The sequence below is a fragment of the Sphaeramia orbicularis genome, chromosome 6 (assembly GCF_902148855.1).
Source record: "Sphaeramia orbicularis chromosome 6, fSphaOr1.1, whole genome shotgun sequence".
NCBI lineage: Eukaryota > Metazoa > Chordata > Actinopteri > Kurtiformes > Apogonidae > Sphaeramia > Sphaeramia orbicularis.
This window is the reverse complement of record NC_043962.1, coordinates 32,435,934-32,451,061: the sequence shown is the minus strand read 5'-3', so window position 1 is coordinate 32,451,061 and position 15,128 is coordinate 32,435,934. Positions and strand designations below refer to the sequence as shown.

Genomic DNA, 15,128 nt, shown 5'->3' with positions numbered 1-15,128 from the left:
CTTTGTTGAGTCGATGATTTATTTAGTTGAGTTTTTAGTTTGATATTATTTTCTACCGTAAAGGTTTACAGCTCCGGTCCTTGAATCATGTTGTCTTTTGCATGCTTCCATCTCCATACAGTTCACCTCTAGTGCTACCTGTCGTCATCATCAGTGATCTCTTTGTATGGTTCAGTAATAGGTTTTACACTAGAAAGCACTCAGAGTACAAACCTCCACCAGGGCACATAAAGATCCCACAACAACATACACTTTCCCAGCAGTCACACTGGTTTCATGGTGATAATGATTCTCAACAACATTCTGTTATGTTCAGTGTTATGCACCGATACGTATTGATAATGATTATTCAGTTTTGCTCATGGTGTTAGAAGGCACTCTGATAGACATTAAGCCAAAGATAAGTTTGTGTGTATGAAATCTTGAGACAGCGTACATTTATGTAAATAAATTAGATAACTTTTTTTTTTTTTTTAACCCATAAAGACCCAAACATTCACTGGCAACAAAAACCATCTACTGATGTGAAATGTTTAATATCTTCTGATTTACTAATCCTATCAATACATGTAAATAATTGGTGTAAAATTCAGTTTATTATCTTCTCATGGTCATCAGATATGACCCATTTGGGCATTCAGAGGCTCCCTAGTGAACGTGGAAACACCATCATCTTCTACAATATTGATTCACCAGTAAAACCCATGGAGTTGGATCAATGACAGTGGATGGACACTCTTGTTTTATATTCAGTTTTTTATATCTTTGCTGAAAAAGTCACTTTTCCTTCAGTTTTCTCTCTTTTTAATATAATAACCTTCAACTTAATCTGAGCTTTCATGAACATCTACATGATCAGTGAATTAAATATAGGGAAATACCTGATTTATACTGAAAAAACGCAAAGTAAAGAAGATAATATTACAATAAATGGTGATAAGTCACTGAAGAAAAGTTAAATGTAGAGAAATAATCATTTGGGAACTGTCATCAAAGTAGCACTTTGTCTTTATGGGTTAAACAAAGCCTAAAAGATGAATAGAAATTCAGTTTTTATTCATGTGTTCTTGTGTTCAAAGCCAATAATTTGCTGTACATTGTCATCAGATGTAAAATATGTAAAAAAAAAAATAAATACATAAAAAGGCTCAGAGGCTTAGTCACAATTATTTGCAAGACAATTTTTGGCCAGTTTTGACAACTTGAACTGCACGGTCCAACATCTGCAGTCTGAACTCATTAACATTTAACTTTATTTACTCTGAATCAAACACATCATACAGATTCCTAGAGGTTGAAGTGGGCTTATTCAAGTGAGCTGAAATGGTGTCATCATCATTTACTGAAGAGTTTAAGAACAGCATATAAACTGTGTCTCTTATGTTTATAAAACACCGCTACTCAACTAAAAGAAGTTTGGTTTTAGTGTAGAAGAAGTCTATGTGTGTGTTTCCTGAACTTAACTAGCTTTATTACACTATATTTAACTTAGTGGCCGATCAGTGACCATATCCTCCTCTTGTCCATGTCTCAACCCGTCAGATCGGGGACTTTCTGAGGATCTACAACCTGCGAGCCATCCCAGGATCCAGTAAAGTTTCTGACATTACCAGCAGTGAGTCGGACCAAGTGGACCAACTGGCTTTTCACCTGCATGGAGGGACAACTTACGGCCGAGGGATTAGAGTTCTTCCTGAAAACAGCCCTGATGTGCAGAAGCTCAAGAGGTACGGCAGGAGATGTGGACAAAAACAAGTGAGAGAACCGGAATGCAGAAAATGTCATCATACTGTAGTTTGGTTAAGTCCTCTTGATGATGCATTTAGGGTCTGTTTTTTCAGATGTTTGGTAGAGCCAGAAAAACTAATGCAGTCTATTGGATTTGTAAACTTTTTCAAAACAGTGCTACAAAACAAGGCTGTAGTTTGTTACTGGACAGTTGGTTACTAACTGATGAGTAACTTCACTGATAAAAAGGAAAATTAGAAAACCAGGACAGTCAAACATTAAGCCTTTTATTACTTCCAAGGCCAGAAAATTGTATTAATGACTGAACCTTCAAAACAGCAATAGGTCGAATATCCATCGTGCAGGTCTTGAAAGTCTTAAAAACTATGGGATTTTGAAACACTGTTTTCCAGACCTTGAAAAGTCTGGAATTTTGTGTGAAAGTCTTAAAGGGGTCAAATATTCACTGAAATATCAAGGACCAACATACTATACCCCATCCCAACCAATATAGTTAAAGAATGTTTAATATAACTAATAGGAGGAGCAGTCCTAAATTTACTAACAGTAATGCATGCTGTGAAATAAGAATTAACTAAGAGTTCAATCATAGACACATCAGAAGTGAAATGTTTTTCTGGGGTTTAAAGGAGTCATATTTTGCTAAACCTACTTTTATTAGTCTTTGGTATGTTTATTTGTGTATTTGGATCGTAAAAGTTCATAAAGTTTGAATTTGAACCCTCCAGGTGCTGCAAAGCTATCTTTATATTCATTTTGGAAAAAATCAAGTGGATTTGCACATATAAGGTCAAGACTTTCGCCGAACATTTCTCAGAGAACGCCATAATTGTTTGGCAGCAGCAGAGCAGCAGTTGTAGTCCATACTGAAAATATGTCCAAACTTTGAGCCGATTACTTAAAATGTTCAGTTGTTTGTTGTATTAATGAACACAAGTGGCTGAATGGGACAGAGCAGCATGGTCAACAACCTGGAGGGGGTGAGGCATGAAGTGGCTCATTTGCATTTAAAGGGCCAGCGCTCAAAACGACCTTTCTGGTGTCATTACTCAGAAATAGGGTTGAAGATGGACCTGTGGAGTTGAATTAATGAAGAATTCAGACTCAAGCATAGCATTTACAGTTTATGTAGACCACAGGGACATGTTTTAAAATGCATAATTTCATTTTTAAAAAAGCAAAATATCACTCCTTTAATAAAGTATGGGAAAAATTTTCTCTCATAGTCAAATTTTAGAGTATGCTCAAAGGCATATAATCTTGTAAGATAAGAAATACATGAGGGAAGCATCTAAAAAAAAACTTGATATGATTTCACTAAGGGGTCGGTTCTGGAATAATTCTACTGAAACTTGTTTGTTTGATATCCATGCACTTTTGTGATTTTCATATATTTTGAAAACGTAGCTGTCAGTACAGTATAATTTACTGCAAATTATGCATTCATTCATTCATACATTTATTAAAATGAGCTTTTCTACTATATACAAGTGGTACAATCTCTACCAAAAAAGTAGGCACGCAAGTGTAAAAGTACATCAAGTCTCGGTCTGGGGAAAAGAATAGCAGTTTTGAAAAAGTCTGGAATTTTTATTTGGATAAAGATCAAGCACCCTGTTTTTTCTGTGAACGTACATGTACTTTATTACCGTGCTTTGGGATACATAGTGTCTCTGTGCAGTATTGTTATTAACTGAAGTCACGTTCTTGTTTCATCTGCAGAGTCCTTGAGGCTTTCAAGGAGGAGGAGGAGAAGAGCCTGAATGACTCTGAGATATTAGAGGTTTGGTGCACTCCACCTGAGTCTCCAGGTATATGTTCCATTATCCAAACATCCTGTTAGGCCATTCCAGTTATATATGTGGATTTACGATATTAAACAGAATTTATGTCATGATATATTACTTAAATATAAATTAAAATAAAACTTGAATTAATCTAAAAGATAGAAACTTAAGCTTTCATTAGTAAAAGGCAGATGAATCTCTACCTTTGTCTCTTGGCCACAGGTGGCTTTTAGGAGGAAGTTAAATAAAACATTACAAATGCGAGACCAGAATACAAAGAGTAGAGACTGTAGTAAAAGATGTGTTTGCCAGCAGCAGAAATATGAACATCTGACTGCTCAGACAAACAGACGGACAAATGATGGATGGATGACGGCCGAGGGGAGCGTCTTCCATTAGCTATGTCAGCTAAAAGCCCACGCTTCACTGGGGTAAAATAATGTCTAAACTTCAACTGTGACCTGAAGGTTTTATTTTGCAAACTTATGCAGTCGTTTACCATCAAAGAAACTCACTTCAGACCTGCAGGGCTTAGGTCTGCTATCTAACTTTTATTCCAGACAAAATATCTGGGACACACTTTCTCTCTTTTGGTAAATGCACAAAGGTTTGTCAAATAAACTTCTCTCATATGACATCGGTTAAAAGTGTCAGATCGGGTCATTGCACTATTATAGAAATGAAAACAGAAAATCAGGAGCATTGTCAGTTTACAGAGCTGAGATGTTGGACAGTGCTGTTAGTGTTTAGAAGCAGGTGACACCCAACACCTCATGTGGAACACAACCCCTCCACAAAAACATGAACATGAGATGATTTCACAAAGCCAGTCCTATCAGCCTCCCCATTAACATCCGGTGGTTGCATTCCTGTCGAGTGCAGGGTTGTAACAAGAAGAGAAATAGTCGGAGAGGCTGAAATACATGTCAAAAACAAAATGAAGATCATCAACAATTTAACTACTGAAAAGTTAGATAAAGCCAAGTCGGGCTAAACAACCAAGACTGAAAAGCCTTCACATGTCATGAATCAGCTGACACAGAAGCAGCAAAATAAAATATCGATATTGACTTACATGCTCCTGCAGAGTCAGGTACTTCTAAACTGTCAGGTACTAAATGTTGACTCTGGTAACATCCACTCAGTAATAAACATGTGGTTTCCAGTGTGTTTTGTAGAGCTCTCTGCTTATTGATTCCTTTATTTTTATCCCTGTTATTTAATACTGGATAGTATAGATTGTCTGCTGTCCATCCATCCATCCATCTGTCTGTCATCATTTTGATTCCAGAGCATAACTGGAAAAACATTCAATGTTTTCCACTCATCTTGCTGCAGTTAATCTGTGATCTCTTGGAGTGGTGCCTTTGGCCATTCTATTTATTGTCAGTCCCTAAATTTCCCTAAATGCAAGGTTTCCGCTGGAATTGAATTTAGAAATCAGCTTTTGATACCTTAAAAAAGTCTTTAAAAGGTATTATATTTGATATGGTAGGTCTTAAAGTATGTTGCCATAAACTGGTTGGCTGTATTGTGTTTAAAAGTGTCTGTTAAATGTCCAAGCTGCAAAGAAATTAATGTTGGTTGACTCAGTTCCACCCATTCCAACCCAACAATTTATAATGAAATTAGGAATCAATTATTGGCTAACTTGGCAGCCCCCAGTGAGAAATGATCACAGAACATTCAGCCCAACACACATGCAGCTGATTGTCGCCTGAGAAAGCTGACTTTGGGAACTTTAAGGGATGGCTCGCAAGCGAAAAGTAAGCATGATGAAGTGCAAATGTAATAATTCTTGATTGGAGGAAAGATCATTCTCATCCTAGTTGACATGACTGGAGAGGTGTTAGAAGTTCGCTGCGTATTGTGCAAGACATCAGTTCAACTCGGAATGATGGGAATCAAGGTGTTGGAGTAAATAAATATATTTTCCTAAATTCTTGGAGTTGCATAATTGTACCAGTATGGCCGTGAAATAGGCTGTGAAATGGGCAATAAATTCTATTTTAAGTAGTCTTAAAAACAGGATTCCTGCAGGGTCTTAAAAAGTCTTAAGTCTTGAATTTACAAATCTGCATTTAATACCTTTAAAAAGTCTTAAAAAGGTGTTAAATTTGATATGGTAGGTCTTAAGTTATGTTACCATAAACTTGCTGTAAAGAAAGTAATGTTAGTTGACTCAGTTCCACTTGTTCCATCCCGACAATTTATGTTGAAATTAGGAACCAGTTATCGCTAACTTTGCAGCCCCCAGTGAGGAATGACTTGGAATGATGGAATCAAGGCGTTGGAGTAAAATACATTTTTCTAAATTCTAGGAGTCACAAATTTTTTTCCAGTATGGCCGCAAAATGGGCATTAAATTCTGTTCTAAGTAGTCTTAAAAAGGTCTTAAATTTAACTAGTACAAACCTGTAGGAACCCTGTATATGTCATTTTCATTTTCTGAAACTAAACTGTGTCGTCAATGGGATGAATAACATCAGCAACAGTTACCACTTTTTGATTTTGTGTGTATTGGGGGAACATGCCATTATTTGACTCTTGTTGTATGAGCTTCAGTTCTTAACCAGATTTGTCTGGTTCTGTTTCAGATCGTGTTTCTGTTTCAGCTGACTGCACTACAGGTATGAGACACTGAAGGCTCAGACCTCAGGTTAAACACTTTGTCAGATCAGATCACTTTTCTTTACTCGCTTCTGTAGAAGTATCTGTTTGTGCTGCTTGTCTTATTCTATATTTTCCTGTTTGAGCAGAGAGAACCTGCAGTCATGATGTTCAGACGCTGACTCTGGCTGAGGTGAAGCGGTCTGATCCGGGTCAAGTTCACCACGTCAGAGTCCAGCTGCGATCGTACGAACCACAAAAACTTCACCAGGCTCTGAAACTTTACTGCAGCAAATGCTCATCCATGTATGTAGATGTTGTGTAAACGTTCAGATTCTGTCTTTTTGAAAGCAAGAGCCACTTTAGTTTAATGATCACAAAATGGAAGGTTCAAGACTCTGGTCCTTGTTGATCTCAGGCAGGACATCCCAGATGATGACCTGCTGACAGGTGTGTTCTCTGAGGCGTCTGTGGACAGTGGGCCCTGCAGTCCTCCACAGTGGGCGCTCTCTGGACAGGTGGACCTCCCTGCAGACAGTCCAGGATCCACCATCAGACCTCTGACTGTCCACCTGTCCACACAGCTCCTGTCTGAGGGCAAAACCAGGCAACTCCTCTTCCTTATGGGTAACTTGGTTTGGTTTTATTCAGTTTTTACCCCTCGGCCAGGAGTATTGTTATTGTTTTGTCATCTGTCTGTCTGTTCATTTGATGACATAGTCACATTTTCTGAAGAACGCAGAGATATCTGCACCAAATTTACACAAAGACAATCTAATCTAAATTATAGGGCAGTAACTTTCAACAGTCTTACACTATATTTGGCTGAGGGGTATTAAAAGTGCACAGCACGTTATGTTATTCTATCTAGTTTGTTTCAGTATGAACAATGCACATTGGTAAGTATCAGCATAGCATACAATTTTTGAGAAATGTGTTATTTTTATCTCTTGTCTCTGGACAGGTAACATAAACCATGTTTTAGCTGTTACAAATATACAAGAAATTAGAAAAAAAGGAAGATATGTTCAGCACATTAAAGTAAAAACAGTTTAATTCGTGATGGGTCTAAAGAGGGAGAAATGCATAGCACTTCCTTAATGCAAATGAGAAGCTGTTTTTCAATTTTCCATTTTCATCCTTTTAGTGATGACAGTGTTTCCAAATGTGCCAATGTCCCTGTCAGCTCTTAAACACATTTAAGGATCTAGCGTCTAAGGACTGAAACAGGAGAAATGACATCTAATATTCATAGTTAGTCCACTTGTCTTGTCACCATGTTTCTATAAGAGCTCAGCATGGACTTCCTCTTCTTCCCTTATTCTATTTTTTTCATTTTATTATGGGTGCCATCTAGTGTTAAGGTGCATTGCCATCTGTGTGTGGATCAGCATTGTTACTGCCTTAACTGAAAATTCCAGAACGGACAAACCAAACACTGACTTCCAAAATGAAGGCTTGATGCAGAAAAAGTTCAAGTATAGTTGTTTTTATAGCTATAACGTCAACAGTCCATGACAATGACAGAACAGAATTGCAGTTTTGTTTTTTTGCATATTTATTTTGGAGTTCGTTTTTGTTTCCTGTGTATGTTTGTCCCAATTAGGTCTGCACGATTAATTAATTTCAAATCGAAATCGGATTTTTTAATTAGGACAATTTTTAAAAAAGGGTAATCGTCAAATTGATTTTATCTCTCTCATGTCTCCGGCCACCTGCCTCCAGGCTACCGTAGGCTCCTCCTCCTAACTGTGAGAGTGGTCTTTCACAGAATTCCATGTAATGACCACAGACCTTAAATCTGTGATGGCATCATGGAATCACTGAACATTATATGATGGGCCCAAAGAAGTGATACCAATGTCCACGTCTGGTCAGTTGACAGAGTTGTCAATGTCTGGTCCACGCATGGATCCTCCAACTGAAATATAACCACATGGGGATCACTCACCTTACGCACACATGCATGACTGATGTCTTTCACTGACTTACATTGGTATAACTTCTGTGAACCATCACGAAATTTTCAGTGATTCCGTGATACCGTCACAGATTTGAGGTAGGGAGCAGTGGGTTACATTGTGGGCTGCACACAAAAACAACATGCTGACTTCTGTTGTCTTTTGTAGTTTTACCCAAAAATCGAAATTGAAAATTGAGTTTTTAGAGGAAAAAAAAATCAGGATTTTATTTTTGGTCCAAATCGTGCAGCCCTAGTCCCAGTCCATAGAACCACCTCTAACAAAACACCTTATTTTGCTTTTGTCTACGTAGTGGTCCTCTTCCAAACATTTTTCAGCATAAAGGACATTAACTATTCTCTAGGTCAGGGGTTTCAAACTCATTTTAGCTCAAGGGCCACATACGGCCCAATATGATCTTAAATGGGCCTGACCAGTAAAATAGTTTAAAACAGTGGGAAAAAAAGTCACATTTAAGTAAAAGTTGCGTTATGAAAATGTTTACATCTACAAAATTATATCTTTGCTTCTAGATGTCACTAAATGTCACACACACCCCAGACCTTTAAAGGCTTCAACTCAATGCGTTCAAAAATATCCTTATGGCACTCACTGTCAGAAACAACCTAATTTGCCAAAAATGTTGTAAATAAAAAATTTTCATGTTGGATGTTTTTCTTATATAATAATCCTGCAGCATTTGACCATTTAAAAGCAAATGATTTTTGTTTTGTACTCGTGCACTGATTCCTCCTGACAGAGATTGGTGTTTTTTAGGTGCGACTCTGGAGGAAGTGAAGTCGCTATCATTTGGTTACCTGACCATCGTTCCTGTGAGGTCATCAGGAGGTCACCTGACCCTGCTGGACCTGTCTGCACCGTTCCTTTTCAGAGGCAGGAGGAGATACTATGGGTCAGAGCTCAGCCTCGAACAGTCTGGTTAAACCCAGAAGTTGGAGCTTCAGTGGAATCAGATTTTGTAGTTGGAACTTTGAAGGACAGTTGTCCAGTTTTCAAGCCCATGTCGTGTGTGTGTGTTGTAGGTGTAAACGGTGCTCGAAGGCTGTGATGAGGGAGCCGAGTGCTGAAGGAGTAGAGGTGGTCAATGAGAAGATCATCGCAGAGGGTCAGTTTGGTGTATATCTGACCTCTGATGTGGACACTGTGTTTTCAGAGAAACCGTCACCTTCATGTTTATCAAATCAAATCAAATTTTATTTATATAGCACCAAATCATAACAAAAGTTATCTCATGACCTTTTACATATAGAGTTGGTCAAAACCAGACTCTAAAATTTGTTGATTTGGCACTATATAAATAAATGAATTTAATTTGATTTGATTTATGTTTATTTAATCTTCACCACATTCAACCAACAATTTATTTTGAACATCAATTTCTGGTTTAATTCACATACACCGTCACAAATGGCAAAGTATCTATGTGACATGTTTTTGCCTCATGTGAACATCATCGATGGTGAGTTTGGTTTGTTGGAATAGTTTTCTCATGTTGAGATTATGGGTTGTGTAGATATCAGGAAGATGGGTTTGATCAACATGATTTAATGATTCTTTCTGCTATGTGTCTTTTTATATCTTTTTTCCTTTTGATCTTGTATGTACATGTGGGGTAATGCAGTAGAGTTACAAAATATCAGAGCTATTCATTATATATTTACTTTTTTATTTGTGTTACTGATACATGTTATATGGCACAAACAATAAACATTGGATCATAAATTAATAAATGAACAAATGACAAACTTTAGATGTTTGTTTCTCCAATATGAGGATGTAGTCCTTTCTGTTTTCATATTAGTTTAAGATGAATATCTTAGACTTTAGCGTTGATAAAATAATCAACCTACAGAAACGTCAATAATTAATAAATTAAGCAATCAAAGCAAAATTACAATCATGGAATCACAACATAAAATATGGAAATCAATAATAATAATAATAATAATAATAATAATAATAATAATAATAATAATAATAATAACTTCTATAGATGTAAAGATTGTAATAGTTGTAAGATAAATAGGTCTTGAAATCTACTAATCTTATCAGTTGAGATCTTCTCTATATTGGTAATAAGTCACCACTAACCACAAAATCAGAATCAGCTTTATTGGCCAAGTACTTGAACACATACAAGGAATTTGGCTTCATTTTTTCTTTGCTCACATATTTCAACATGAACCCTAAACAACATGAACCCAATCACACTTGAACATAGACCTAATATAGACAAACATTTGACTATAGAGACAAGGACAACAATGGGATGAGATTAACAATGGATGTATATTGTAATATGTACAGAGTGCAAAGTGGAGTTTTATACAGTGAGTGGATGTGTACAGGGATCAGGTCTATTAGCAATATATGTTTATGTATATATTATTTATAGTGGGTTTTATATTGTAATATGTTCAGAAAGTGCAAATTGAAGTTTTTATACAGTGAGTGGATATGTACAAGGATCAGGTCTATTAACAATATATGTTTGTGTATATATTATTATAGTGCAAATTATCCAGAGTTTATATCCAGAGTGCAAAATATAAGTTTGTGAGTGGGTGAATTGGAATCAGGGGAATACTGGCACTGGATGGCTCATAAAGTGTTAAGTGTTTAAAATCAACAACATATTATTCAGACAGTTATAGATAATAAAGGCCTTTATTGGATGTAAGGGTGTGTATTGGTAATAATCTGGTGATACGATACAAATCCCAATACAAGGATCACGATACGACATATCATAATACTGTTAAAAAGGCCATTTTTTTTGTTTGTTTCTTTTTTTTTTTAAGTGATTATTTCCTGGACGAATTGAATTACACCAGAAATATGCAAAAATACTGAACACATTTTTATTTGATCACAACAGGGTCTGATGCAACATCACAATTTTCCTGTGTTAAAGCTTAAATTATGTTTATAGACATTACAGTTTAAGATCTTTGTCAAATGTTCATATTCTGTTAGTTCATAACTAATATCATAACGTTATTTTTGTGCAATCCCAACAAAGGAACTAACATTATTTAATAAGTGTTAATTAATAATCAATAAAATATAAACAAAAAAGAAAAACAAAAATGAACTTCCACAATATCTGCATTTGAATAAATACCTAAAAATATTGATACAGTACTTTTTTAATATCGATACAGTATTGTGAAATGAAATATCACGATATATTGCAGAACCAATATTTTCTTACACCCCTGATTGGATGATTTCAATTCTAAAGCATGAAGTGAAATAATGAAGGCTCAGGGGTAGAAACCAGCAGGTTGTGCTGGGTCATGAGGTGCAGTTACATCTAAAATTGTTCAAACAGAGCAGTGAGGCATCATGTAGAGTCATGGTGGCTTCACATTCGGTCAAAACATTACAGCAATCGGAGTTATTGTTGTGTCCTTTTCTTTTTTTAGTATTCAGCAGTTCTGTTCTCGGATCCTGACTGTTAATGTTTTTGGTTTCCAGCCCTCGGCGTTCAGCTGCTGCAGTTCGTCCTGTTGATGAAGCTCAAACTGCAGGACGACACCGATACACTGGACGTCTTACTGTGGAGAGACGCTGTGAGTCTGGACACGGATCACATCATATTTAACTTGAATAGAGATCAGATTAAACCAACGCTCTGCTTAAGTTTAAGAGTGCTGGAGTAATCTGAACTTTTAGGAAAAATGAGCACAGCTGTTGTGTTCTTAGTTAAATCAGCTCTGACAGGACACACCAGGAGTTAAACGTACATGATTTTTGTTCTTATGAAAAAGAAATGGAGCTGAACAGAGGACAATTAAAGATGAAATGTTGTCAACAAGATGTAAAGTTTCAAAGCGTAATGTCAAAATAACCCAACACAAGCCTGAGCACAGTCAGACCCTGCACCATTTTGTCAGAATTTCAACAGTACTCAGCAGATTTATGGAAAGAGATTAATATACGAGGTGAGAAGAGGCAAAGGAGGACAGTGTTCACAGAAGCTGCTGATACAGTAAATTGCACAAAACCATTTCTTCCAGTGGTTTTTATATCACTAACAAAAGTGTAATAGAGTATATTTAAAGAAAACAAAAGACCTTTTTTTCCATTTACATTAGAACTTTTCTTCTGTTGCTGTCAGCGTCCTTTCAAGCAGATATGATTGTTCGTAATGGGCTTTCTGTCCTGTGCAATAGTGAGAGAAGGTGAGCCATGCTGACTCAACTCCACTGTTTTTTTTTTTTTTTTTTCTCATTACCTCGCTCACCTGTAAGGGGAGCAGATTTCCCAGACGCTGACATAATCAGAGCAGCAGTTATGGTGATTAACACCTCCACCCCCACGAGCGACAAAACAACAAAGTAGCCAAAAACAGAGCCCCTGAGGCTGTTTTTATGACTTTGTATTTTGTTTTTGAAGGTGCTCTGTTCTTTCTGACACTACAGACTTAATAGGATAGAAAATAAGGGCTGGTTATCTGACATGGAGCCTAGAATCACCTGAAACAGGATTAAAGCTGGAGTTTCCAGATTGGTGTGTCCTGCTATAATGGTTTTAAACTCTGGCCTCTTCTGTTCTGTTTTCTCTCGTCATCAGGAGTTGTTCTTTAACGTGTTGGCAGAGGACGTAGCAGTCAATCAGGAGGCTCAGAACATTGTCTGTCAAACCATGGACTCCCTCTGTCCACTGGGGGGCAGCATAGGTAAGTCTGCCCATCATCCAAACACAGAAAGGCTTCCCCTGTCTGGGATTTCTAAAGCTTGAACTCTGTTTTTGGTCTGAAGTAATTGAGAGCGTTTTAAAGGAGTGATATTTTGCTTTTTTAAATGGAGTTATGCATTTTAAAACATTTCCCTGTGGTCTACATAAACTGTAAATGTTATGCTTGGGTCTGAATTCTTCATTAATTCAACTCCACAAGTCCATCTTCAACCCTATTTATGAGTAATGACACCAGAAAGGTCATTTTGAGCGCTGGCCCTTTAAATGCAAATGACTCCACCCCCTCCATGTTGTTGCAGGGTTCCTACACAAGTATGGAAAAGCATGGAATTTGATTTTGTAAATTTCCAAGTCTGGAAGAGTATGGAAAATGGAAACAAATGTATAGAAAAATATTCATGTTTCCAAGACTGTTCTTTTTTCTAAAACATAAAATTATCAATATCTGAAAAAAGAAATGAATTGATCTGTTTTTTAAGGCGCTTGCTAGTACAGCTACAATGTTTGTGTGAGAGCACATACAGTAAGATATGTGTCCCAGGAAACATTTGGGCAGATGGACAAGTTGAATGCCCAGCCTTCTGCTCTTATCCTCCTCCAGCCCATTTTAAGGCCCGCCCAGGTGTCGTCAAGTCTCACTGCTGCTTTGACGGACAGGTGATGTCCACACACTGTTCGTGAGCGAGCTATTCAACATGCCTTGTATGATCGTTGGAAGAACTCATAATGGGTGGATGTAAATTCTCTGACGACTGGCTCATAAATCCCAAATATAAAGACTGGTTGGAATTTTTTTACCAAGACATCTGGAAATTAGGGTCTGGAAAAAGTTTGGAATTTTGACATTTCAAATGTGTAGGAACCCTGTTGTTGGCGATGCTGCTGTGTCCCGTTCAACCAACAACTGAATATTTTAGGTAATCTGCTCGAAGTTTGGACATATTTTCAGTATGGACTACAACCACTGCTGCTGATAAACGATTATGGCATTCTCTGAGAAACCTTATATGTGCAAATGTCATGACGTAACTAGTTATAAAACATAACAAATTAAGAAGGAATTAAAACAGGTTGTAGAAATCCACTCGATTTTTGCTGGGATGAATATAAACCTAGCTTTGCGGCACCTGGAGGGTTCAAATTCAAACTTTTGGAACTATTAGTGTCCAAATACACAAATAAATGTACCAAAGACTAATATAAGTGGGTTTAGCAAAATATGACCCCTTTAATGCTAAAAGCAGCTGAAAGGTCCTGGTTCATCCAGAGGACTATGGGCCGCTGCAGGTAATGTACCTGCAGAGAGTGTGGAAGAAATATCACAATAATCAGCTTGTAGAGCTTTAATGTGATGGTGGACAATTTAATAAGACTCCACCAGAGCAAAGGCTTTTACAAGTCTCTAAATTACATCTTGCAGCTCGGGGAAACGTGGAATATCTCAACCTGAATTATTCATCAGACCTAAAATGTTCTGCAGATTCACATATCAGTTTATTAAGCAGAGTAAACATAATCATCTGGGCCAAATGCAGCTGATTTTATACCCTGTTGGATATAGTGGTGCAGTGGTTAGCACTATGTGGAGTTTGCATACGTGGGTTTTCTCTGGGTACCTCAGCTTCCTCCAATCATCCAAAAACTGTTAATGGGTTATAAGATCAGTCTTAATCACCCGTAGGTGTGAATACAAGAGTGAATGGTTGCTTGTTCCCCCAAAGGATCATGTAGTTCAGAAAATGAATGAAGAAGGAAGGTTAGAGGACAGGCAGCATAAACGCACTGTCTGTCTTTGTTTTTTGCCTGATAATCCAATCCAATCCACTTTATTTATATGGCACGGGGGTGTCCAAACCCGGTCCTCGAGGGCCAGCACACCTGGTTCAATTAACAATCAGCTCATCAAGCTCTGCAGAAGCCTGATAATGATGTAATGGCTTCCAGGTGTGATGGAAGAGGGAAATATCCAAAACGTGTAGGTTACTGGCCCTCGAGGACCTGGTTTGGACGCCCCTGATGTAGCACATTTAAACAACAAGAACGATTCCAGAGTGCTGCACATGGAATCGTAAAAACAATAAAGCAAATTAAAGATAATACACTAAAAACAATAAGTAAGTACATAAAACTAAAACAATGCTGTCTATAAAATAATAAAATCAAATAGTTAAAAGTAATAAGGTAAATAAAAGACACAGAGGAGCACACAACTCATGCAGAGTTGAAAGCCAGATAATAAAAGTGGATCTGAAGACGAGACCTAAAACACTCCACTGTGGGAGTAGATGGGGCTGAC

The 15,128-nt window shown here is 37.2% G+C and overlaps 1 protein-coding gene across 4 annotated transcripts in view; it reads left to right on the top strand.

Moving 5' to 3' along the window:
* Positions 1-15,128, top strand: part of pot1 (protection of telomeres 1 homolog) — a 77,916-nt gene that overhangs the window by 60,293 nt on the left and 2,495 nt on the right. For 3 of the 4 annotated variants that reach the window (XM_030137625.1, XM_030137624.1, XM_030137622.1), the window contains exons 11-19: positions 1,543-1,727; positions 3,472-3,560; positions 6,134-6,166; positions 6,293-6,452; positions 6,565-6,773; positions 8,885-9,020; positions 9,151-9,233; positions 11,609-11,703; positions 12,707-12,812. In XM_030137625.1, the coding sequence (XP_029993485.1) occupies positions 1,543-1,727; positions 3,472-3,560; positions 6,134-6,166; positions 6,293-6,452; positions 6,565-6,773; positions 8,885-9,020; positions 9,151-9,233; positions 11,609-11,703; positions 12,707-12,812 (1,096 nt within the window). The remainder of the gene's footprint in view (positions 1-1,542; positions 1,728-3,471; positions 3,561-6,133; positions 6,167-6,292; positions 6,453-6,564; positions 6,774-8,884; positions 9,021-9,150; positions 9,234-11,608; positions 11,704-12,706; positions 12,813-15,128) is intronic. The other variant, XM_030137623.1, reaches the window with a different exon arrangement.